Genomic DNA, 25686 nt, shown 5'->3' with positions numbered 1-25686 from the left:
TGTAACCAGTGCTCTTCTAAATGTTTAGGCTCCTCAGCCAGAGCTCTACTTGCTGCCTGGGATGGGAATCGGTGGCAAGAGGACGCTTGCACCTGGGGCCCAGCCACGTCCCGAAGGACGTGCCGAGTCCTGTGAGCTCCAGTCATTCGTGTCCTCGGACAGGATCGTGTCTTCGGTGGGTTGCCAGTCTTGTGGTTCTCCCTGCCTTGGCAAGGGTCAGGGCAGGCGCCCCGCCCGAACGGCCGGGCGGAGACCTCCGAACTCCAGCCCAGAAGATGATGCCACGAGGGTGCAGGGAGCCGGCACGTTCCTCTGTGCCGGGTTTCCGGAGCAGGCCGCTGCCGCCCTGCCCTCGAATCGCGGACCCCTGAGTGTTAATTCCGGGAACGAGGACTTGAGGGGCAGTGATGTCTGCCGGGTGTCGTGCAGGACTGAGAGCCCAGGTCCATTGCCTGTGCGGGAGCAGAAGCCGTCACTCGGTACAAACACAAGACGTCCCCAACTGAAAATGGCAAGGAGTGAGCAGGACGAGCATTTGTGGAGAAAAAGTGGTGAGAGAACGCTGGCGCTGGAGATGGTAGTTGGCTTTCCTGACCAGATGGGCCTGTGCCGTTTCCAGCTCCCCGCTCAAACCTTTGAAAAACGGTTTCTGCTGCGTGTCTATCGTTACAAGTTCAAAGCAGTGGCAGGGACTGGAAATTGCAACGGTTGCTTGTCCCACCTTTGCGGGGCTCTTGGCCTGAAAGGATGATTTGGTTCCAAAGTAATAGGGGCAGGTCATGTCCCCCCCCCCCCCCCCCCCCCCAGACCTGCTCCACCTAAGATCATATTCATCCTATATTCGGTCCATCAAGTCCGCTCTGCCATTCCATCATGAGCTGATCCATTCTCCCACTCCCCTGCCTTCCCATAACCTTAGATACCCTGATTATTAAGATACATAGAACAAACAATACAGCACAGTACAGCCCTTTCGGCCCTCGATGTTGTGGTGACCCATATATTCCTTTAAAAAATGTACTAAACCCTTCCTACCTTGTAACCCTCTGTTTTTCTTCCGTCCATGTGTCTGGGAGTCTCTTAAATGTCCCCATGATTCAGCCTCCACCACCATTCCCAGCAAGGCATTATAACTCTCTGTGTTTTTAAAAAAAAAAACTTGTCCCTGGCGTCTTCCCTCCCTTAACTTTGTACACATGTCCTCTAGTGTTTGCTGTTCCTGTCCTGGGAAACAGGTGCTGCCTCTCCACCTTATCTACGCCTCTCAGAATCTTATAGACCTCTATTAAGTCTCCTCTCGTCTTTCTTCGTTCCAAAGAGAAAAGTCCCAGCTCTGCTAATAGGCCTCATAAGACTTATTTTCCAATCCAGGCAACATCCTGGTAAATCTCCTCTGCACCCTCTCCACAGCTTCCACATCCCTCCTGTAATGAGGTGACCAGAATTGAACACTGTCCTCCAAGTGTGGTCTCACCAGAGATTTGTAGAGTTGTTACATGACCTCTCGACCCCTGCCTGAAATACACCCAATGACCTGGCCTCCACAGCCGCCTGTGGCAGCAAATTCCAGAGGCTCACTGCTCATTGGCTAAAGAAATTCTTCCACATCTCTGTTTTAAATGGGCGCCCTTCAATCCTGAAGTTCACTCTCCAATATGACAAAATTATCTAAGACTGATGGTCATACACTTTTCAAGAGGAATAGAATCTAAGAGCAGGGATGTGATGTTGAGGTTTATTAGGCCCTGGTGAGACCTCGTGTGGAGGATTGTGAGCAGTTTTGGGCTCCTCGTTTAAGAAATGATGTGCTGACATTGGAGAGGGTTCAGAGGAGGTTCACAAGGATGATTCCGGGAATGAAAGGGTTATCACGTGAGGAGTGTTTGACAGCTCTTGGCCTGTACTCAGTGGAATTTAGGAGAATGAGGGGGAGTCTCACTGAAACATTTTGAATGTTGAAAGGCGTGGACAGAGTAGATGTAGAAAGGTTGTTTCCCACAGTGGGAGAGTCTAGGATAAGAGGGCGCAACTTCAGGATTGAAGGGGTCCACTTAGAACAGAGATGCGGAGGAATTTCTTCAGCCAGAAGAAGGTGAATCTGGAATTTGTTGCCGCAGGCAGTTGCGGAAGCCGGGTCGTTGAGTGTCCTTGAGGCAGAGATTGATAGGTTCTTGATTAGCCAGGGCATCAAACGTTATGGGAGAAGGGCAGACAGAGTGGGAAAATGGATGAGCTCATGATTAAATGGTGGGGCAGACTTGATGGGCCGAATAGCCTCTTTCTGCTCCTATATCTTGTGGTCTAATGTACAGATGCACTGAAATTCTTGGTGTACACAAAAAGGAACATAAAGAGAAACCACAACTAATTGAATTAAATGAAAGGGGTAAAAGGTATGTCAGGTAGGTGATGAATATTCTCAGTAATCCTTAGCAATGGGGCGTGGTGTCGGAATGGTCCCTGATTGGTGTACTAAGGGGAGGTTCAAGAGCCTGATAACTGTTGGAAAGAAACTGTTCTTGAACCTAGTGGTCCTGATTTTCAGGCGTTTGTACCTTCTGCCTGAATGGAGCAGTGAGAAGAGGTTGTGACTAGGGGGGTGGGGTCCTTTATGATGTCGGCTGCCTTCTTGAGGCAGCGCCTCACACCGATGTCTGCAATGGGAGGGAGGTCGGAGCCTGTGATGGACCTGGATTCTTGGCACAGTCTCAGGGGGCTGACTGGCCCATTTTTGGGTTGCATGTCTCAATGAAATGGTTTCCCATTTAAATAGGTTTTACAAAGACCATCACAATTATTCCTTTTGAAGACTACACACTAACATGCATCCAAACTGTGAGCACTTTGCACGTGGTGAGGGCTGGTAATTGTCTGGGGAAACCGGGCACGTGTCCTTGTACCTGGAGCTGTGAAATGTTGGGAAATGGTTTGAAACTAATGGGTCCACAGGTTGAACAATGGACAAAGTGCTGGAGAGTCTCAGTGGGTCAGGCAGCATCTGTGGAAGGCAAGAGATTGTCGACGTTCCTGGCCTGAGCTCTTCTTTGAGAATAAAGAGGGGAAGGTGAGTGTGGGGGAAACGGGTGACAGTTGATAGATAGGAATGGGAAGGAAGGAAAGGAGCTGAGAGGTGATCAGGGAAGGTGCTGGGGGGATGAGAAAGATGCAGTCTGATAGAAGGAAATGCCTTCATAAGTCAAAATATAGTGTAGGAGTTGGGATGTTATGGTAAAGTTGTACATGACGTTTGTGAGACCAAATTTAGAGTATTGTGTGCAGTTTTGGTCACCTAGTGACAGGAAGGATATTAATACGAGCGTAGACACTTCAGGAACTGAGTTAGAGGGAATGCTGAAACAAGTTAGGACTTTATTCCCTGGAGTGTAGAAGAAGGAGATTTGATGGAGTATACAACATGTTAACATTCAGCAAGAATTTGGACAGGTGTATGGATGGGAGAGTGGTGGAGTGGGTGCAGGTCATTGGGTCTAGACAGAGTCGTAGTTTGGCACAGACTAGAAGGGCCTGTTTCTGTACTGTAGTGTTCTCTGGAAAGGATGGAAGGTGTGGGGATTGGAAAGAGAAGGAAAAGTGATCAGAAAGCTGGGGTAGGTGGTGAGGATAGAGGACTACTGGAGAGGTCGGTATTGATGCTGGAGATGGAATATATTATTCTTCCAATTTCCTTTATTCTTAAAATATTTTTTATTGAGTTTAACATAATTACTACAACATAGTTATTAATAAAACAAATAATAGGTCATATCACGAACATATGGGTTGAAAATAATTAAAACTACATTATGAAATGGTCGATGACAAGATATTTAAACCCATATTTAACAAGTTATTTGAAAAAAATGGATAAAAAAAACTGAAAACTAGATCTAATTGACCCCCCTCCCTCTAATCAAGGTTACCTTGTGGAAAAGGAGGTAGAGATATGGACAGAGAATTTCCGAGTGGCCTCAACCTGGTTTATACCTGGAAAGCAGACTGTTGCCTCATCAATGTTTACTCATTCACCACTGAAAGTCTTGTAGTGTTAAAATATGAAGAACTATCCTTTAACTGGCTGTGAACATTCCTTGTTCCTATCCTCTTGTTAAGATGCTTCTGGCTTTCTTCATTTTTATAAGCTGACTTCAAGGTGTAATGATCTGCTCGACCTTCCACCCATGTGTACGTCCTGAACCCTTTCTTCATGAAGAGCTGCTCGAACAAGTTAATTTTGTACCATTAATTGATGTGTAGTCTTGCTAGGAGTTTTTATTTTGTTCGGATTCTTCAAAACTATTTGACTAAATACATTTCTAAAAGGAAATTTAGTCCAGTATCCACCTAGTACTGACAGATCTGCCAGTGTGGGAGTGGGGTGTGAAATTGAAGTGGCCAGCCACTGAGAGGTCCCGTGAGACTTCCTACCCCCAAAGCCTCTCACCTCCACTCCTTTCCCTAATAAAGCTTCAGTCCCGTCCCCGTCTCTGTGACCTCAGAGTGACCGCTGGTGGCGTGACCTTGGCCGCGTGGCGCAGAGCCCTTTTCCACCGGCGCAGAGCGTGGCTAAACCGTCGGGAAGAAGGTGTAATGACGACGCCAAGGCATCTTGATGTTGCTTTTACCCTGAGTGGCCTTTCTGTAGATGCCTCCTGTGCAGGAGACGGATGCCTGGTTATTCAGTCGCAATCAAAGGAAACCAGGATTCACAGCAATAACACGATGGATTCGGGGAGACCAGAATCGCTGGAAGAGAGGGATTTGGAACACTTAGAAAATCAAAGGAAGAAAAGGTACCCTTTGAAATGCGACCATTAATAAAATTAGTGAAAAGAGTTTATTGTCATAAACAGAAGTACAATGCACAGATGCACTGTAATTCTTGCTGCAGCCACATGGGTTCTCAGATACATCAACTACAATGGTAAACATTAAATTATCCCCTTTACAGAAAGGGATTAAGGCTAGATAGATAAATACTCACAGTTGTATTTAGTGCAAGGAACAAGTAGTGATTTAAACTGGGCAAACAGTTCTATTGGTATTCCTGGAGTAGTCTAGGGTTAGAGAGCTGGAGAATATGATAACTTTACGGCTCAGTGACCCGCCCAATGAAGCCCAGCATACCGTGCACCTTCTTTACCACCCCTCCTACTTTGTGTGACCTCTTACACTGAGCTCTGGACCTGGACCCCAGATCCCTCGACACATCAGTTGCTGCAGGTTGGAAAGATGCCCAGGCAAAAGGCCGTGTGCGTATCGTGGTTACACTGGTGTTGGGTGACAGATATTTTACGGATGGTGCACATCAAGTTTGTCATCTGCCTGCACAAGTACAGCCTGGCAAAACAGCGTTTTCCAGTCCCCAGTCTCCAGATATAACAGACACAGGCAAACAATACCTATGCAGGACAAGTATTCATGCAAATAAATAGTTTAGTGAATATAAGTCTCGGATGGTGAGTGAGAGCAGTTCCTCTGGTCATTCAGTATTCTCACTGCCCGTGAGAAGAAGCTGTTCCTCAGCCTGGTGGAGCTGGCTCTGATATCAGTGCAGGATGGAGGGGGTCCTCAATGATTTTGTGCAATTGCAGGATGGTCTCGCTGGTGACGGCTGAGGGATATTCTTGATTGCCCATGTGTTTAGAACAAACAAAATGTTTTGCAAACCATTGTAATTCTGCCTTTGCAGCCAGCAAGTCCGTCAGGATCCAAAATCTAGAACCAGTAGACAGGAGACCAGCCAGGTACTTGCGTTGGGTTTGTGTTGTCCAAAACTGGGCTGCTTTTTCTACTGTATCCTGTCTTTGTGACTGTGTGACTTGCTGAGTTTCTCCAACATTGTGTTTTTACTTCAACCACGATGCCTGCAGATTCTTGCATTTTACCCCAGCCTTCTGTACTCCCTGCATCTTTAGGGGTTTCATAAGCCTTGCACAGGTTTGTTAATTCTTGGAAATGGAAGAATCTAGAAACCCAGAGGATTAAATTGAACCCCTGTCCCAAGATGGAAACTCCATGGGGGGAAAAAAAAGATCTGCTAGACCAGTGGTTCTCAACCTTTTTCTTCCCACTCACATCCCGCTTAAAGTAATCCCTATGCCATCGGTTCTCTGTGATTAGTAAGGGATTGGTTACAGTGGGATGTGGGTGGAAAGAAAAAGTTTGGAAACCACTGTTTTAATCGTACCTAATTGACTCATTAAGTGGACGGTTTCAGAACTCCAAAGGAAATGGGCCAATGACCATTTTTCTCCAGCAAAATATTTCAGTGACAATTCGGTCTTGAGCAGCGATTCTCAACCTTCCCTTCCCACCCACATCCCACCGTAACTAATCCCTTACTAATCACAGAGCACTGATGGCATAGGGATTACTTAAAGTGGGATGAGAGTGTGAAGAAAAAGGTTGAGATCCATTGGGGTACAGGAACTCAGTGGGAGAACTGAAGGGTTCTGACCCAAAATGTCATTCTTTTCCTTCCTCCACCTGCTGATTTTTTTTCCCCCCAGCAGGTGCCGGCATCTGGCCTCTCCGTGGGATTGGACGCACCTCCAAACATATATCCCGATCCCCTCAGATTCCTGGAGGGTGGGGGTGATTCCACATCCCGAGGCAGTGCCTGGCATCATGTCCAAGTAATGATCAAAGAGCCAGAGTTGTGAACCACCCACTCAAGGCAGCATGGTTAGCGTCGCGGTTAGCCCAATGCTGTTACCGCGCCAGCGGCGCAGGTTTAAATCCCGCCCTGTGTGTGTAAACGCTTTCCCCATTTCTGCATGAGGTTTCCCCCCACCCTTCAAAATTGCTAATTGGGCGGCGCAGGGTCATTGGCCACAAGGGTCTGTTACTGTTATGTTTGTCCAAAATTTTTTAAAAGTAAGGGCTCAAATCTCCCAGGAGCTTTGGGGAAAGTTGAATTCAAACTTTTAAAGCAAACTTCAAACTGAATTATTCTCAGTAATGTCCTCAATCCTGCTGGCTTGTGTATAAGCCTATCTGGTTGGAAGAGAGAACAGTACAAGCCTTCAGCCCACTATGTTGTGCAACCTACATAAACCTACTCTACGAGCTAAACCAGTCCCTACCACACACCCTCTGTTCCTCTTGCAACCTGTCCAAGAGTCTTTTAAATGCCCCTATTATTCCAGGTTCCACCACGATCACCCTGGCAATAAATAAATTATAGGCACCCACTACTCTGTGCATATAAAAAAAAACATCCCTGATGTCTCCCCTCAATTTTCCTCCCTTCATTTTTTAGAGATGTCCTCTCATGTTTGCAATTCCTTCCCCAGGGGAAAAGACACTGGCTGTCCACCCTCTCTTTGCCTCTCATAATCTTGTAGACCTCTATTGAATCACCTTTTCATCCTTTTTTAATTCCAAAGCTAACTTACCCTGATAGGACACATTCTCCAGTCCACGCAACATCTGATAAATCTCCTCTGCACCCTCTTCGTAGATTCCATATCCTTCCTGTAATGAGGTGACCAGAACTGAATACTAATGTCTGGGTGGGGGAAAATCTGCCTGGCCCTTGAGTGACTCCACATCTTCCAAATATTCTTGAGTTGACTTTCTCCTCACTCCAAGCTGATTGGGGATGGACAGTAAATAAAGGCTTTCAGGGGTTTGAGTGAGTGCTTGTTGGTGTGAAGCAGTGAATTGTCGAGACTTGCTTAAGAGCATCAGAATTTTATTTTAATGGTGCAACATGGCCCATGAAACCTGTGCTTCCCACAATCGCACCCAACCCCCGTACATTTGGGAGGAAACGAGCCCCTGGGTAAAATCCACGCAGATAGGACGTCCAGGGAGGATGTACAAACTCCTCACAGACAGCGCAGGATTGGAACCCATGTCGGTGGCATTGTGGTAACTGAGCAGAAGTCGGCCATCTGGCCCATTGAGCCTGCTCCGCCATTCAGATTCATGGGTGACCTTGTCGTGGATTCAGAACTGCCTGATCCCCATAATTCCCCGACTGTTCAGACAGTAAGACTGTCTTACTGAGGCAGCCTCCACTGTTTTCTTGGGCAGAGAATTCCTCTCTGAGAGAAACCGTTCCTACTCATCTCTCTTTCTAAATCTACACTGTTGAATCTTTAGGTCAGGTGCCTTGTTCTAGTATTGCAATTTACAGCTCTCCTCTTCTCCCTGTGTACCAGGGGATGTGTGTGTGTCAATAACACAAGCAGTTTCTTAGCAAATGCACCCTTCCAAGTGCTTCATTTTGCTCCCTAGATGCCAGACGGCAACAGACGAGCGGACAACCCACCAAATATGAGGCTGCATTCCCTTCCTCCATCTCCACCTCCCCTGGCTGTCTCGGCAGATAGGCCCCAGTTTCCAACAGACAGTAAGTATCTGGTCTGACCTCACACAGTTGCAGAAAGGCTGGGCCACAACCTTTTTTGTGATGTCCTGGTATTGAGGGATATCTGGGGAGATGCAGTGGAAGAGCAGGTTCACGAGGGAGGTGGTATATTTGGAGGTGCAGGACTGGTCGACTGATGAGTGACCTGCAGCAAAAATCCAACTGCTGGAGGAACTCTGGCTCGGGCAACATCTGTGGAGGTACAGGGATGGTTGGTGTTATAATTTCTAGCATTTTAGATTAGAAGTATAGCACAGTAACAGGTCCTTCCAGCCCACGAGTGTGCTGCCCGCATGTATCCATGTGACCAATTAACTCTGTACATTTTGGAGGGTGGGAGGAAACCCATGGGATCACAAAGAACATGCAAACTCCACACATAGGGGGTGGGAAGAAAGGGTGGAGGGGGATGAGGAGTAGGGAGGGTAGAGAAGTGATGGTAGATGATGGGGAGGGGGTGGTAGGGCCAATGGGATCCAAGAATGGAGGCGTCTGCCATTCTGGTGGGTTGGGGTAGGAAATGGCGATGGATTTGGTGGGAACACCAGCCTCTGGATGACTGGGGCAGGTGCAGGATTCTGGGTCGGAGGCTCAGGTCAGATCCCACATCAGTGGAGGGGCTCGGATCTGGAGACACTGGGTTCCAGGTCAGTCCCCGTCCCAGTGTGACCAACCACTGGCTGACATCACTGAGAATGCCGGTGAGCTGGCGGGTTTTTCCTCCGTTCTCGACGTGCCACGGTCTCCAGCCTGTGGATCTCGCGAAAGGGGCAATGAGACTAGCCTCTGCTTAAGACCAAAGATTTCCGAGAAGCCGATTTTAAAACGTAGGCTAATTTGCATTTGCTTAAAAATTGCATTTGGATGTTGGAGGGGGATTGAGAGAAAACCGAGCTCTGGAGTGGAAAAGAAGCAGGTAATGGATAAATGGAAGCTCCTTGGACTTGTCAAGGGCGAGGCCAAACATAAACTCGAAGAGCAGATAAGAGGTGGTGTCTGAAGAAAGCAACCCCTATCCTCAAGGACCCCCACCACCCAGGCCATGCCCTCTTTGTTCTGGAACAGGAGCCTGAAGGCGAGCACTCAGCGGCACAAGGACGGCTTCTTCCCCTCCGCCATCAGATTCCTGAATAATCAATGAACCAAAGACACTGCCTCACTTTGACTTTTCATACACTATTTTTATTTATTGTTGTAAGATGGTTTATATGAACATTTGCCCTCTGATGCTTCCGCGAAACAACAAATTTTGTGACATCCATGACATTAAATTCTGATTTTAATCATTCTGCCTGGGTGGCCTCAATCCCAATGGCATGAATATTGAATGTTCCAATTTCAGGGAACCCTACTCTCTGATCTGGTTCCGTTTTTACCATCTGCCCTTTACCTGTTTCCATTTTCCTTGCCCATTCCAGTACTCCAGCCACTCCTCTACGTGTCCCTGCGCTCTCCCATCACCCCTTGGCCCCTCACCCTCTTCCAACCCCCCCCCACTTCTACTTGCTCCTTCCTCACCCTCTCCTTTGTCTAGGTGAAGGGTCCCGGCCAGAAACGGTGATTGGCCTCTTCCCTCCACAGTACTGAGTTCCTCCTTCTCATTGCTCACTCAAGGTTCTGGCATCTGCAGCTCTTCTTATAAACTACCCTGTACTGACAATAACCACACCAGCAGTGCGAGTATAAGACAGCTTTAATAAACTAATACACTAAGAGGTCTTGTCTCTCTGCAAGACAAACCTGGAAGGCTAGAGTGTAGCTCTGGAATGCTTTATAGACAAGGTCACTGGGAGGACCCCTGGTGTCCTAGTGGTGTAATTACATAGCTCCACATTCCCCCAACTCCAATTCAATTTGAGCATTTAAAGTTCAGATTTATTGTCAGAGTTACATACATGACATCACATACGACCCTGGGGTTCTTTTTCTATGGGTGCAGCAGAATTACTACTGATTGGTAACTTTAAACTGAAGTCAAGAAAAAGTATGTGTATAAATGAGAGGCATGAGATAGACAACAGACTCGCCAAGGCAAATAGCGCCTTTGGAAGACTACACAAAAGAGTCTGGAAAAACAACCAACTGAAAAACCTCACAAAGATAAGCGTATACAGAGCCGTTGTCATACCCACACTCCTGTTCGGCTCCGAATCATGGGTCCTCTACCGGTATGCTCCTAGAACGCTTCCACCAGCGTTGTCTCCGCTCCATCCTCAACATCCATTGGAGCGCTTTCATCCCTAACGTCGAAGTACTCGAGATGGCAGAGGTCAACAGCATCGAGTCCACGCTGCTGAAGATCCAGCTGCGCTGGATGGGTCACGTCTCCAGAATGGAGGACCATCGCCTTCCCAAGATCGTGTTATATGGCGAGCCCTCCACTGGCCACCATGACAGAGGTGCACCAAAGAAGAGGTACAAGGACTGCCTAAAGAAATCTCTTGGTGCCTGCCACATTGACCACCGCCAGTGGGCTGATATCGCCTCAAACCGTGCATCTTGGCGCCTCACAGTTCGGCGGGCAGCAACCTCCTTTGAAGAAGACCGCAGAGCCCACCTCACTGACAAAAAGCAAAGGAGGAAAAACCCAACACCCAACCCCAACCAACCAATTTTCCCCTGCAACCGTGTCTGCCTGTCCCACATCGGACTTGTCAGCCACAAACGAGCCTGCAGCTGACGTGGACATTTACCCCCTCCATAAATCTTCGTCCGTGAAGCCAAGCCAAAGAAGAAAGAAGAAACAAACTGAGCAACACAGAAAATAAATATTCAGTACTAAACAAAGTGCGCAAGAGTCCGTAAATGAGTCCCTGATTGAGTTTGTCGTTGAGGGTCTGATGGTGGAGGGGGAGGCAGCTGTCCCTGAACCTGGTGGTGCGAGTCTTGTGGCACCGAGACCTCTTTCCTGATGGTAGCAGCAAGAACAGAGTGCATGCTGGGTGGTGTGGGTCCTTGATGATTGCTGTTGCTGCTCTTCAACGCCAGGGTTCTCTGTAGATGTACTCAATAGTGGGGAGGGTTTTATCTGTGATGTCCTGGGCTGTGTACACTACCTTTTGCGAGGGTTTACGCTCAGGGTTATTGGTGTCCCCGTACCAGACTGCGATGCAGCCGGTCAGCGCACTTTCCACCACACCTCTGTGGAAATTTGCCAGGGTTTCGGGTGTCACACCAGACCTTCACAGACTCCTGAGGAAATCGAGGCGCTGACGTGCTTTATTCATGATGACTATTGTGTTGGTATTAATCTGAGTATTTTCTTCATCATTTTCAGAGTTTATGATCTTTCTCTTAATGTTGCGTGTTATTTCCACCACCTCCTCCCCCCCACCCCCACCCACAAAGGGGAAGAATTTATTGCTCAGATTAATGCTGTTAAACAGGAAAGGAAATGCCTTGCAAAGAGCAGGGAAGAGCTGGTGAAGACGACCAGAGCCTTGTTGTCCCAGAACCGACTCAGACAAAACCAAGGTGAGCAATTTTCAAATGCTTCTCTGAGGTCCCCCCCCCCCACCCCCACCCAACTCCCCCAATTTTTAAACTCTAAGGAATACAGTCCAAGAGCCATTAAGCGTTGCTCATACGCTAATCGCTTCATTCCAGGAATCATCCTCGTGAATCTTCTCTGAACCCTCGACAATGCCAGCTCATCCTTTCTTTTATTTAATTATTTGCAACATTTCAGGAAGAAAAAAATGAATAAAACATTAATCAAATATCCATAGTCAGTGATACAAAAAAAACTTTTATATTTTTCTCCCCATTCCCCCCCCACCCCACCCAAAAGTAAGAAAGAGAAAGAAAAGAAACATTTACCATTTAATATGAAATAATATTAGCATATGCAATCATTAATTGTTATTAAAAATTTCTAATTAAGAGGAGTGGATAAGATAGAAGAGGGGGATGGAAAATTATCCATAAAATCCATATATAGTTCCCAAATACTATTAAAAAAAAATTCAATTCTATTCCTTAAACTATATGTAATTTTTTCCAAAGGTATACAATTTCACATCTCATTATACCATCTTCTTAACAACACTTCTCTATCATATAACCATATACAGCACAGAGCACAGAACAGGCCAGTTCGACCCTACTAGTCCATGCCATAACAAATCCCCACCCTCCTAGTCCCACTGACCAGCACCCGGTCCATACCCCTCCAGTCCTCTCCTCTCCACATAACTATCCAGTCTTTCCTTAAATAATGTTCCTGCTTCAAAACCTCCTTCCATGATATCATGAGACATTGCAGTTGCTATTGCAAAACTTCAAAAATTTTCTTGGTATTTGTCCAATTTCAATTTTATATCCTTTTCATAAATATCTTCAAGTCAAAATATTCTTGGATCCTTTGGTATCTTTAACTTCATAATTTGCTCTAATAATAAACTCAGTTAATTCCCAAACCTTTCCACTTTTTCATAAGACCACACTGAATGCAAAAAGGTCCCTATTTCTTTTGCACATCGAAAACACTTCTTTGAATAATTAGAATTAAGTCCATTTAACTTGTGTGGAGTTTTAATACAATTAATACTATTTGATATCTAACATTTACTGTATTTGTAACATTTTATAACCATATAACCACTTACAGCACAGAACAGGCCAGTTCGGCCCTACTAGTCCATGCCGTAACAAATCCCCACCCTCCTCGTCCCACTGCCCAGCACCCGGTCCATACCCCTCTAGACCCCTCCTCTCCATGTAACGATCCAGTCTTTCCTTAAATGTAACCAATGATCCCGCCTCGACCACGTCTGTCGGAAGTTCATTCCACATCCCTACCACCCTTTGCGTAAAGAAATTTCCCCTCATGTTCCCCTTATAATTTTCCCCCTTCAATCTTAAACCATGCCCTCTAGTTTGAATCTCCCCCACTCTTAATTGAAAAAGCCTATCCACGTTTACTCTGTCTGTCCCTTTTAAAATCTTAAACACCTCTATCAAGTCCCCCCTCAATCTTCTACGCTCTAGAGAAAAAAGCCCTAGTCTGCACAACCTTTCCCTGTAACTCAAACCTTGAAATCCTGTCAACATTCTCGTGAACCTTCTCTGCACTCTCTCTATTTTGTTCATATCTTTCCTATAATTTGGTGACCAAAACTGTACACAGTACTCCAAATTTGGCCTCAACAATGCCTTGTACAATTTCATCATAACCTCCCTACTCTTGAATTCAATACTCCGATTTATGAAGGCCAACATTCCAAATGGCTTCTTCACCACACCATCTACCTGAGTATCAGTCTTGAGGGTACTATTTACCACAACTCCTAAATCCCTTTGTTGCCCTGCACATCTCAATAGCCTACCATTTAATGCATATGACCTATTTAGATTTGCCTTTCCAAAATGCAGCACCTCACACTTAACTGTATTAAATTCCATCAGCCATTTCTCAGCCCACACCTCCAGCCTTCCTAAATCACCTTTTAATCTACGGTAATCTTCCTCACTGTCCACAACACCACCAATCTTTGTATCATCCGCAAACTTGCTTATCCAATTCTCACCCCTACTTCCAGATCGTTAATATATATAACAAACAATAGTGGACCGAGGACCGATCCCTGAGGAACTCCACTAGTCACCGGCCTCCAATTGGACAAACAATTTTCTACCACTACTCTCTGACGCCTCCCATCCAACCATTGCTGAATCCATTTCACTACCTCCTCATTTATACCTAATGCCTCCACCTTTTTTCCTAACCTCCTGTGGGGAACTTTGTCAAAAGCTTTACTAAAGTCTAAATAGACAACATCCACAGCTTTCCCTTCATCAACCTTTTTTGTAACCCTCTCGAAAAACTCAATCAGGTTTGTCAAGCATGACCTACCCTGACAAAACCATGCTGATTACTCCCTATCAATCCCTGTTCTTCCAAATATTTGTAAATGCCATCCCTCAGAACACTTTCCATCAACTTACCCACCACAGACGTCAGACTCACAGGCCTATAATTCCCAGGTTTACATTTAGACCCTTTCTTAAACAGTGGAACCACATGTCCCACCCTCCAATCCTTTGGCACCACCCCCGTGGCCAGTGACATCCTAAATATCTCTGTTAATGGCCCCACTATCTGTCCACTAGCCTCCCTGAGTGTCCTTGGGAATATTTTCATAACATAATTTTGACCAAATCCCCTCCTGAATTTGTATATTTAAATCTTTCTCCCATCAGATTTTTGATTTTTATAAATCCTTTTTTTTTTAGTCTCTTGTAATTTTATATACGCCATCTATTCTCGTGTCTCCATCTAAATGCCTCAAAAATGTTCTGTCCCACCACCTCTCCAGCACTGTGTTCCAGGTACCCGCCATTCTGTGCATTTAAGCATAGAACACAACAGTACAGACCCTTCGGCCCTTAAATGTGCCAAACTATATATTCCTACCAAAAATGAACAAAACCCTCCCTACCCTATAGTTTTCTTCCATCCATGTGCCTAAGAATCTCTTAAATGCCCCCAATGTTTCAGCCTCCACCACCATCCCTGGGAAAACATTCCAGGGACCCACAACTCTCTGTGTATTTTTAAAAAAAAAAACTTACCCCTGATGTCTCTCCTAAACCTCTCTCCCTTCATGTTATACATGTCCTCTGGTGTTTGCTAATCCCATCCTGGGAAACAGGCGCTGGCTGACCACCCTCTCTATCCTCTCATAATCTTGTAGACCTCCCTCAGGTCTACTCTCATCCTTCCACACTCCCAAGGGGAAAAGTCCTAGCTCTGCTAACCTTACCTCATAACCAGGCCACATCCTGGTAAATCTCCTCTGCACCTTCTGCATAAGCTTCCATATCCTTCCCATATTGTGGAGTATAATGAGAGAGAATTGCGCTGTGGACCGACTTCCAACTTTGCCCCGTTGTTCTTCGTTTGCCAGCTCGGAACAACTGGAAAAAGCGATACTTCAATTCAAAGAAAGCAACAGGCCTGCTGGAAGAAACGTCCAGGAAGCTGTGGCAGGAATTGGAGACGTGCCACCTGAAACGTCTGCATCAGCTGGCTGCGCGAGAGTCCCGGGACCGGCGGGGGAAGTCGGCCAGCGCCAGCCATTCTAAAGTAAAGGCTGGAGGCCCCTCCATACTCCCGTCCCCCTCTCCACCAGTTCTCCAATTCCCGTCCCCTCCCACCATGATGATCTCTCCCCCTCCCACCTGCCGCCATGAACCCCAACATCTCGTATGCCTTCTCCATCACCACTTGTCTGGCCCTTTCAATGAGCTGTGGAGCTGGATCCCACCCCTCCAAGATCGATGCTTTTAAGACCCCTACCATCAACTCTCCAGTGGTTCTCAACCCTTTTCTTTCCATCACACCCCACTTTAAGCAATCCCTAGGCCATCGGTGTTCTGTGACCATTTTTCTCCAGCCAAATATTTCCGTAACAATTGGGTCTAGAGCAGTGATTCTCAACCTTCCCTTCCCACCCACATCCCACCTTAAGCCATCCCTTACTAATCTCGGGGCACCGACGGCAGAGGGATTACTTAAAGTGGGATGTGAGTGGAAAGGAAAAGGTTGAGAACCACTGGGTTACAGAGTCAAAGAGCAAGGGTGATAGAAACAGTGAGGGGTCTGTTTAAGAGAAAGATTACAGAAGGAAAGAAAATGTTCATGAATCTGGAGTTCTGTGTTTTCTAGATTGTATCCTGCCCAATGGGCGGTGGGGTGGGGGGAGGTTAAGGAGATCGTATGACCTGAGTGGATTGTTCCTTTAAAATGCTGGCAGCCTTCCCAAGAGAGCAGGAGGGATTGATGGAATGGTGGGAGGGGAGGTTGGTTTGTGTGATGGCCTGAGATGTGTTCACAACTCCTGATTGTAAAGACAGGAAAGGTTTTGGAGAAGATTCAGCGTAAAGGGACTGGAAAGGTTTGAGGGGTGGGGTGGGGTGGGGGGCTAGTAGTGGGGATAGATGAGTGAAGCTGCTCTGCTTGAGATGCTACAAATCCAGAAATTGTTATGTGCAGTTCTGCTTGTCCATTACAGGGAGGAGAAGAGGCTTTAAATTTACATTCAGACATACAGCATGCTAACAGGCCCTTCTGGCCCACGAGCCCATGCTGCCCAATTCCCTACAACCCCTGGCACGTTTTGAGTGGTGGGAGGAAACCGGAGCCTCCGGGGAAAACCCACGCAGACACTGGGAGAACGTACAAACTCCTTACAGACAGTAAACCCCAGTCCTGATCGCCGGCGCTGTAACAGCGTTGCACTTAACTCTACACAAACTTCCACCTGTGCTTTAGAAGACACATTGAAGAGATTACTCCTATTCTTTGCTGTGTTTAAAATCTTTTTGCCAGTTCTCCACCCACACTAGTGCATTAGCACGGATTCAAGGTGTTCCAACGTTGTTGACCAGCCTGTGCTTTGAGGCCTCATTGAAAGCCTTCGGATCCCCCTCACCCACTCTTCTTGACACAACCTAGGGGAACTCAAACACATTCCTGCAAAACCTGATTTCCCCTCGATAAGTCTCTGCTCTAGTATATTGTTATTTTCTCAATAAATTAGGGCAGCAGGGTGAGGATTGAGGTCAGCGCAATGCTGTTACAGGGCCAGCGACCCAGTTTCGAACCCCACGCTGTCTGTAAGGAGTTCTCTCTGCGTGGGCTTTTCCCGGGGGCTCCAGTTTCCTCCCACCATTCAAAGCGCACTGGGGGTTGTAGGTTAATGGGGTGGCACGGACTCGTGGGCTGGAAGGGCCTGTAAACGAGCTGTAAGTCTTAATTAATCAAGTAATTAAATTTATTAATTAATTAAAAACGTGCAATGATGTCAAGTGCTTGAAATATGTGTGCTCCCTTTGTTCTGGTCTCCCTCATCCTGTGGTCCTATGTACAGAACCGTGTTTAAATTTTCTGGAATTAATTGGAACCAGTTAAGTTCAGATTCTGGCCGGTCAATGGCAAAAGAACCTTTTGCCACCTCATCTGCTTTCCCCCGCCCCTTCCATTAACTAACTTTCCTTGCTGCAAAGTTAATTGCAGTCAGACTAGATCCAGGCGACAGAACCTCCGGATTCGGTGGGGGGGAGGGGGGGAATACATTTCGGAAAGAGGTGAGGAGGAACTGGTGCTCCCTAAGAGCGGCGACTCTGTGGAATTCTCTGCAAATAAGAGCGGCTGCCTCATTAAATGTATTTAAGGCACAGGCAGATTTTTGCATTGTAAGGGAATTCAGGGGAACAGGCAGGTAAGTGGAGCAGATTTGATGGCTGGATGACCGACTCCTGCTCCTATTTAAGTTCTAAACTAAGCATAGAGCGTTACAGCTCAGTTCAGGCCCTTCATCCCATGATGCTGTGCTGACCCATACCTACTAAAAAAATAAACCCTCCCTACCTCATAACCCTCTATTTTTCTTTCATCCATGGGCCTGTCTAAGTATTTCTTAAATGCCTCAAATGTTCCACACCCGGCATCGCATTCCAATTACCCATTTATCTCTGTGTATCCAAAAAAAAAACTTACCCTGACATCTCCCCTGAACTTCCCTCTTTTCACTTTGTACAGACGTCCTCTGGTATTTGCTATTCCCGTCCTGGGAAACAAGTGCTGCCATCTACCCTATCTATGTCTCTCAGAATCTTGTAGACCTCTATTTAGACACCTCTCATCCTTCTAGAAGGTGATTCTAGTGTCCCATCACTTTGATTTGTTTTTTATTCATAAAAGGTGAAGAAACCACAGGGGTTAAGTAACAAGGAGAGACTGGGTCTCGTGCAGCTTCTCTCCCTGGTATGCAGGAGGCTGAGGGGTAACTTTGTGGAGGCTTCTATGATCATGAGGGGCATGGATAAAGTCGGTCTTTTCCCCAGGGTTGGGGAGTGTAAATCAGAGGTCAAGGGGGAGAAAAATGTAAAAGGGGACCTGCGAAGCAACTATTCTTTCTTAGTTCAAGTTTAATGTCACATGTGTGTTTTAAGACAGGGATTGATGGGTTCTTGATTACCCAGGGCATCAAAGGAGAAGGCCGGGAAATGGGGCTGAGTGGAGAATTGGATCAGCTCATGATTAAATGGTGGGGCAGACTTGATGGGCTGAAGGGCCTATTTCTGCTCTTATGTCTTGTGTACCGAGGTACAATGAGAGAGTTTGATTTGTGAGTAGTTTAGTTAGATATCCGACACGTGGTGCAGCAATAGAAACACAGGGAGAATAGAGCAAAGGCAACATAATTTTATGAGGTTCATTCAGGAGTCTGATGACAGCAAGAAAGAGACTTTCCTCAAATCTGAAGGTGCATGATCTCGCATTCATGAACATTCTTCCCCACGGTGGGGAGGGGGTGGGGCCGTTGAAGTTCAGCTTCAACTTGTTGGTGACGAGGCCAACGACTGTTGGGCCATCTGCAAACCTGATGACTCTGTGGGAGCTGGACCTGGTGAGGCAGTTGTGGGTCAGTAGTGTGAACAGTAGGTGCACCAGTGCTCAGCGTGACGGTGCTCGACGTTCTGCTGACCCAGACAGTCTTACTCTTGGGTAAGAAAAGAGAGTGGCTAGGGTGGGATGAGTCTTTTAAGGTGTTGACTGCTTTTCCAAGGCAGCACGATTATAGAATATGGACCATTACAGCACAACACAGGCCCTTCGACCCTCAATGTTGTGCTAACCTATATATTTCAACCAAAAATATTATCTTGTAACCTATTTTCCTTCCATCCATGTGTGTAAGAGTCTCTTTAAATGCTCTAATGTTTCAGCTTCCACCACCATCCCTGGCAATGCATTTCAGGCATCCACAACTTTTGTGTTTTTAAAAAAAAAACTTACCCCTGATGTCTCCCCTAAACTTCCCTCCTTTCACTTAAAAAAAAATTTAGACATACAGCCATTTCAGCCCACAAGCCTGTGCCGCCCAATTGCACCCCATTGACCTACACCCCTCGTATGTTTTGAACGGTGGGAGGAAACCAGAGCCCCCGAGGAAAACCAAAGCAGACATGGGGAGAATGTACAAACTCCTGACAGACAGTGCAGGGTTCGAAGCCCGGTCCCAATCGCTGGCGCTGTAACAGCGTGGAGCTAACCGACACGCTAACAGTGGCACCTTTTGTTGAGATGTCCCCCAGTGTTTTCCATTCCTGCCCTGGGAAACAGGCACTGGCTGCCCACCCTATCTATGGCTCTCAGAATTTTGTAAAGTATTAAGTCACCTCTCATTACTCCAAAGAGAAAAGTCCCAGCTTTGCTAACCTTTAAGAATTATTTCCCAATCCAGGCAAAATCCAGGTAAATCTCCTCTGTACCCTCTCCATATTTTCCACATCATTCCTGTAATGAGGGTGACCAGAACTGAACACAATAAGTGTGGTCTCACCTGAGATTTGTAGAGTTATAGACAGATTCAATGAGGGGGTGGGGGTGGCTCTTCCCCTTCTATTGCAAGGTCTTGAATTCAAAATGTCAAGCATCCATCTACCACCACGGATGCCGCTCGACCTGCAGAGTTGCTTCAGCAGATGGTTTTTTTTAAAACTACAGATTCGAGTATCTGCGGTCTCCCACGACTAAATGCAACCAATGTTCTGTTGCAGAATGAACTCATTGTACAGATTACGAGCCTCAAGCATGAAATTGATCAACTTTACCACAGACTGGAAAGTGCCCAAATGAAGTTGGTCATTGAGATAAAGGTGCAGTATATGTTCAGTGCGAAGCACAAAAGTCTGCAAATTGTGGTTTAAAAAAAAAACACACCAAAATGCTGAGGAAATCAGACAGTCCTGCAGCGTCCATAAGAGACAAAGATACATTGCCGACGATTTGGTGAAGGTTCCATTATTGTCACGTACATTTAAACTGTAGTATATAATGAAACTTTTGTCCACTGTAGAAGGCCTGAGCCCTTCTTCAAGGAATAAGCAGAATGACCCAAAAGCAGGAATGGTGCCGGCTGGGGAGGAATCCAGACCAACAGCAGGTGTTAATTGGATATGATAAAGGAGGAGTTTGAGGATTGATTAAATCAATGTGAAAGGAGGCGGGGAAAGGGAGCGAGACAGCTGGAAGAAGGTTGGGGGGGCAGGTGGAGGGTGTTCGCTCACTCGCCTTCCCTCAGTTCTGTCTCTCCCTTTTCCCGGCAATTGTCTCCTATGGAGGCTGAAAGACTGGCTAAATAACTTTGTTACAGCTCAAAATCAGGCCCCTCACCCTTTCTAGTCTGTGCCAAACTATTGTTCTGGCTTGTCCCACTGACCTGCACCCAGTCCATAGCCCTCCATACCCATCCCATCCATGGACCTGTCCAAATTCCTCTTAAATGTTAAAATTGAGCCCGCATTCACCACTTCAACTGGCAGCTCGTTCCACACTCTCTGTGTGAAGATGTTCCCCATAAACCTTTCCCCTTTCACCCTTTATCCATGTCCTCTAAGTATCTCACCTTCCCTCAGTGGAAAAAGCCGACCTACATTTATTCTGTGTATACCCCTCATAATTTAAAATCCTCTATCAAATCTTCCCTCATTTTTCTATGCTCCAGGGAGTAAAGTCCTAACCTGTTTAACCTTTCCCTGTAACTCAGTTGCTGGCAACATCCTGGTAAATTATTTCATAAACTATAAACATATAACAATAACAATTACAGAACGGAACCAGGCCATCTCAGCCCTTCTAGTCCGCACCGAACTAAGTCCTCTCATCTAGTCCCACCTCCCTGCACCCTGCCCGTAACCCTCCATTCCCCTCCCATCCATACACCTATCCAGTTTTTCCTTAAATGACAAAATGGACCCTGCCGCCACTACTTCTCCCGGAAGCTCATTCCACATGACCACCACTCTCTGAGGGAAGAAGTTTCCTCTCATGTTACTTCTAAACTTTTGCCCCTTAACTCCTAACCTCTTGTTTCAATCTCTCCTACCCTCAAGGGAAAAAAGCCTATCCACAACTCTATCTATCCCCCTCATAATCTTAAATACCTCCATCAAATCCCCCTCAACCTTCTACACTCCAAGGAATAAAGACCTAATCTGCTCAATCTTTCTTTGTAATCTAGATTCTGAAACCCAGGTAACAATTTCATAAAATCTTCTCTGCACTCTCTCTCCCTTGTTGATATCTTTCCTGTAATTCGGTGACCAGAACTGCACATAGTGTTCCAAATTTGGCCTAACCAATGCCTTGAAATAGTCTCAACATCACCTCCCAACTTCTGTATTCTATGCTTTGATTTATAAAGGCCAGCGTACTAAAAGCTTTCTTCAACACACCCTATCCACATAATAGAAATCATTATCTCATTATTTTCAATAGTGGTTTATTGTTTATTAAACTCTTAAAATGATCCATATTAGAGTAAACCAAAATCATTCAAAATGTGTAAATTACCTTGTGGGTGACTTTCATGAATTTATCCAGTCCTGATCTTTCAAATGAAATGGGCCTGCCTCATTATTGGGAGGTTGAGTGGGTTATTAGAACATCGAACCATAGAAACCCTTCAGCCCATGATATGTTGACAGATGGAAACCTAGTCCATAGCCTATCTCACACCCATGATCAGGCACCAAGAACATGCCTCCACCAGCCTCCACCACCACCCCTGCCAATGCATTCCAGGCCCCCACCACTTTCTGACATCTCCCCTAGATTTTCCACCACTCCCCTTAAACAGATGGCCCCTGTTATTTGCTGTTGTCACCCCAGGAGAAAAGATGCCCACCCTAATACATGCCCCCTCGTCATCTTGTACACCTCTGAGTTATTTTGTTCTAGTTTTGTGTTCATTTCTGGTCACCTCGTTACAAGAAAGATAAAAGACGTGGATGCTTTCAAGCGCTGGCAGAAGAGAATTACAGGGATGCTGTCTGTGTTGGAGAGATTGTTTTTATATGAGGAGACGCTGAGTGACTTGGTCTGTTCTTGGAGTGGTGGAGGATGAGGGATGAGCTGATAGAGGTGTACACAATGAACATAAGAATAAGTAATAGGAGCAGGATCCGGCCATTTGGCCCGTCGAGCCTGCTCCACCATGCAATAAGATCAAGGCTCCACCCACCTTCCTTTTCCCCATATCTCTTTATTAATTTCTTTTGTAAAATTCTATCCAAGTCAGGTCGGAAAATGGTCTATATTGGCCCCTGGGAGCCGATAGGACTATCCAAGGAGTTAATAAATGTCTAGGTTATCGAGAAATTTATTATTGATAATATTTATTCATTTATTTATTTATTTTACCTGCTTGGGAGTCGATGTGAGATCAAGGATTCCATGAAGAGGTTGATGGTTTAAAAGATTGCTGACCCCTGCTTTAACTGAACCTTAAATTTTTTAATGAAGTTGCCTCAACTGGTTCCCTGGGCAGAGAATTCCACGGATTTACGACTCTCTGGGAAAAACAGTTTTTCCTCATCTCTGTCCTAAATCTACTCCCCTGAATCTTGAGGCCGTGTCCCCTAGTTCTGGTCTCACCTAATGGTAAAAACAATTGTCCTGCCTCTATCTTCTCAAGTCCTTTCATAATTTTATATGTTTCTATAAGATCTCCTCTCATTCTTTGGAATTTGAGTGAGTATAATCCCAGGTGATTTAGTCTCTCCTCATAGGTCAATCCCCTCATCTCCTCTGGACGGCCTCCAAGGCAAGTATATCCTTCCTCAAGTGTGAAGAGCAGAACTGTACGCAGTTCTCCAGGTCTGACCTCACCAGGACCTTGTACAGTTGCAGCATGACCTCTCTGCTCTGGAATTCAATTCCTCTCGCGATGAAGGCCAACGTTCATTTGACTTCTTAATAACCTGTTGTACCTGCAACCCAACTTTTTGCATTTCATGCACAAGCCCTCCCAAGTCCTTCTGCACTACACCATGCTGCAATCTTTCACCATTTAAATAATAATTTGCTCTTCTATTTTTGCTGTCTAAGTGGATGACCTCGCATTTACTAACACTGTACCCCATCTGCTAGACCTTTGCCCACTCACCTAACTTAACTATATCCTTCTGCAGCCTCTCCATATCCTCTGTACAATTTGCTTTTCCCCTCGACTTAGTATCATCTGCAAACTTGGCTACACGACCCTCTGTCCCCTCTTCCAAATCCTCAATGTAAATGGTGAACAGCTGTGGGCCCAGCACAAACCCCTGCGGAACCCCACTTACCATGGTCTGCCAATCAGAAAAACACTCATTTATCCCGACTCTCTGCCTCCTGCCAGTTAAGCAATCCTTAATCCATGCCAATGTACTTCCCCCGACTCCATTCATCTGTATCTTATTGATAGGTCTCTTGTGCAGCACCTTAACGAACGCCTTCTGGAAATCCAAATATCCAACATCAACCTGTTCCCCTCTATCTCCCTCACCCATTATATCCATTATGATGAGAGGCTTTTCCCCAGGGCTGAAATGGCTAACACAAGGGGGGCATAGTTTTAAGGTGCTTGGGAATAAGTACAGAGGAGATGCAAGGGGTAGGTTATTCACACGGAGAGTGGTGGGTGCATGGAATGCACTGTGAGCAACAGTGGTGGAGGTGGGGACATTAGAATCTTTTAAGAGACGATTAGAGAGGAACATGGAACTAAGAGGAATGGTTACGCAGTAGGGAAATGTTAGACCGTGTCAGCTATTAGGTCTGCGCAGCCAGTGGTGTCAGGGCTTGGTGTCACCCGGTGCGGTAATTCATGGTGTCACTCCACCCATGGTGTGAGTGTAGAAGATACAGGTGTGTGTACCTTGAATGTCCGGGGTGGAGGCGGCAGCGCTGAGTTGGGTGGAGGCAGAGGGGGGGATGGGATGGGATGCTCTGACCAAAGTGCATTAGAAGGTTCAAAAAGATAAATGAGCATCAAGTTTGAGCCTTGTAGCTGCAATGATCTGTGTGAGCTAGGCTCACGAAAATGTTTTTGTTCTTATAAATAACTACTGGGTTATTTTTATAAAAAAATAATAAATTTATCTTGAAACTCTGCAAAATAAAATGTTATTGACAGTCATTTTCATGTCACCCGGTGCCGTCCGCACCCTGCTTGTGATGTGGGCTGAAGGGCCTGTTCTGTGCTGCAGATTTCTATGTTCAATGTTTATTAAAGTTGGAATTCGCCACCTCTTTGTAATAAGTTATTCCAGTCACTTCTGTTGTCTTCACAGTTGAGAAAACAGATGCTGACGGACGTCCGAGCCCTCCGGGCTGAACTAGCACAGAAAAAGGCCCAGTCATCTCTCGCTCGCTGGGTTAGTGGCTTCGCAGCTCATGGCTTGAACATTGCCGCTGCTTAGCCGGACACTAAGCGGTCCTCTGGTTGTCACATCCACCAGGAAGCAATGCGTTTGACTGTGAAATCTTCGGGATCTCCTTGGCGTCACACAAAACAGAGGTTTCTCTTTCCACCAGCGTTCAATTCCGGCATGAGTCGAATCAGAATTAACTCTGCATCCCCACTCTTCATGGAAATGGGCATCTTCTGTCATGCTCTCCATAGAGTTATGCTTTGGAATGATTCCTGCAGCAGATTTAAACCAGACAAAAATTATAGTATGGAAATAGCCATCTTGGCCCCCCTAGTCTGTACCTGCTTTAATTCTATCCATGTAAAAAAGAACTCAGCTGATCTCACAGTGTCCATATGAGGTAAAGATATATTATCGACGTTTTGGGCCTCAGCCCTTCTTCAAGGAACAAATGGAAAAAGTAGGCAGGTGCCTGAATTAAAAGGATTGGGAGAGGGGAAGAATGGGCAGGGAAAGGAGTACAGACCAATAGAAAAGGTGTTTTGGATATGAATGGTAAACGGAGAGAGGAAAGGTGAGAATTGACTGGGGGCTGGGGAGTGTTTTGGGCTCTATCCAATAGACTGGTGGCCTGCACTTTTCCCCCTGCCCATTTTTGCCATCTCCCCAGTCTTTTAATTCAGAAACCTGCCTGTTTTTGGCTTCTACCTTGAAGAAGGGCTCAGTCCAGAATGTCGGTTGTATATTTTTACCTCCTATGGGCATTGCGAGGCTAGCTGAGTTCCTCCAGCATTTACTGTGGTTTTTCCATTCTTGTTCGAGTGTAACAGGATGAGGGGGGAATCCTGGAGTGTTAAATTTAAAATGAGTAGATAGGTTATTTCCAGTGGTAGGTGAGACGAGAACACAGGGACAAAGCCTCAAGATTCAGGGGAGTAGATTTAGGACTTGGATGAGGAGAAACTGCTTCACCTGGAGAGGAGTGCATCTGAGGAATTCTCTGCACAAGGAAGCAGAAGAGACTACCTCATTAAATATACAGTCATGCGCTGTGTAACGCCCGTTCAGGCAACTTCTGACCACATACAAGTCCGTGGTCCCAT

General features: G+C 46.1%; 1 protein-coding gene across 1 annotated transcript in view; it reads left to right on the top strand.

Moving 5' to 3' along the window:
• spata1 (spermatogenesis associated 1) overlaps positions 1–24902 on the top strand; it is a 48104-nt gene extending 23202 nt beyond the window's left edge. Inside the window, exons 5-12 of the mRNA XM_069939332.1 lie at positions 29–551; positions 4643–4790; positions 5690–5744; positions 8245–8359; positions 11726–11851; positions 15286–15464; positions 19946–20044; positions 24503–24902. Coding sequence (XP_069795433.1) covers positions 29–551; positions 4643–4790; positions 5690–5744; positions 8245–8359; positions 11726–11851; positions 15286–15464; positions 19946–20044; positions 24503–24631 — 1374 coding nt within the window. The 3' untranslated portion in view covers positions 24632–24902. The remainder of the gene's footprint in view (positions 1–28; positions 552–4642; positions 4791–5689; positions 5745–8244; positions 8360–11725; positions 11852–15285; positions 15465–19945; positions 20045–24502) is intronic.
• The last annotated feature ends 784 nt before the right edge of the window (positions 24903–25686 follow it).

The sequence above is a fragment of the Narcine bancroftii genome, chromosome 5, assembly GCF_036971445.1.
Source record: "Narcine bancroftii isolate sNarBan1 chromosome 5, sNarBan1.hap1, whole genome shotgun sequence".
NCBI classification, from domain to species: domain Eukaryota; kingdom Metazoa; phylum Chordata; class Chondrichthyes; order Torpediniformes; family Narcinidae; genus Narcine; species Narcine bancroftii.
This window is presented reverse-complemented; position numbering and strand designations above follow the sequence as displayed.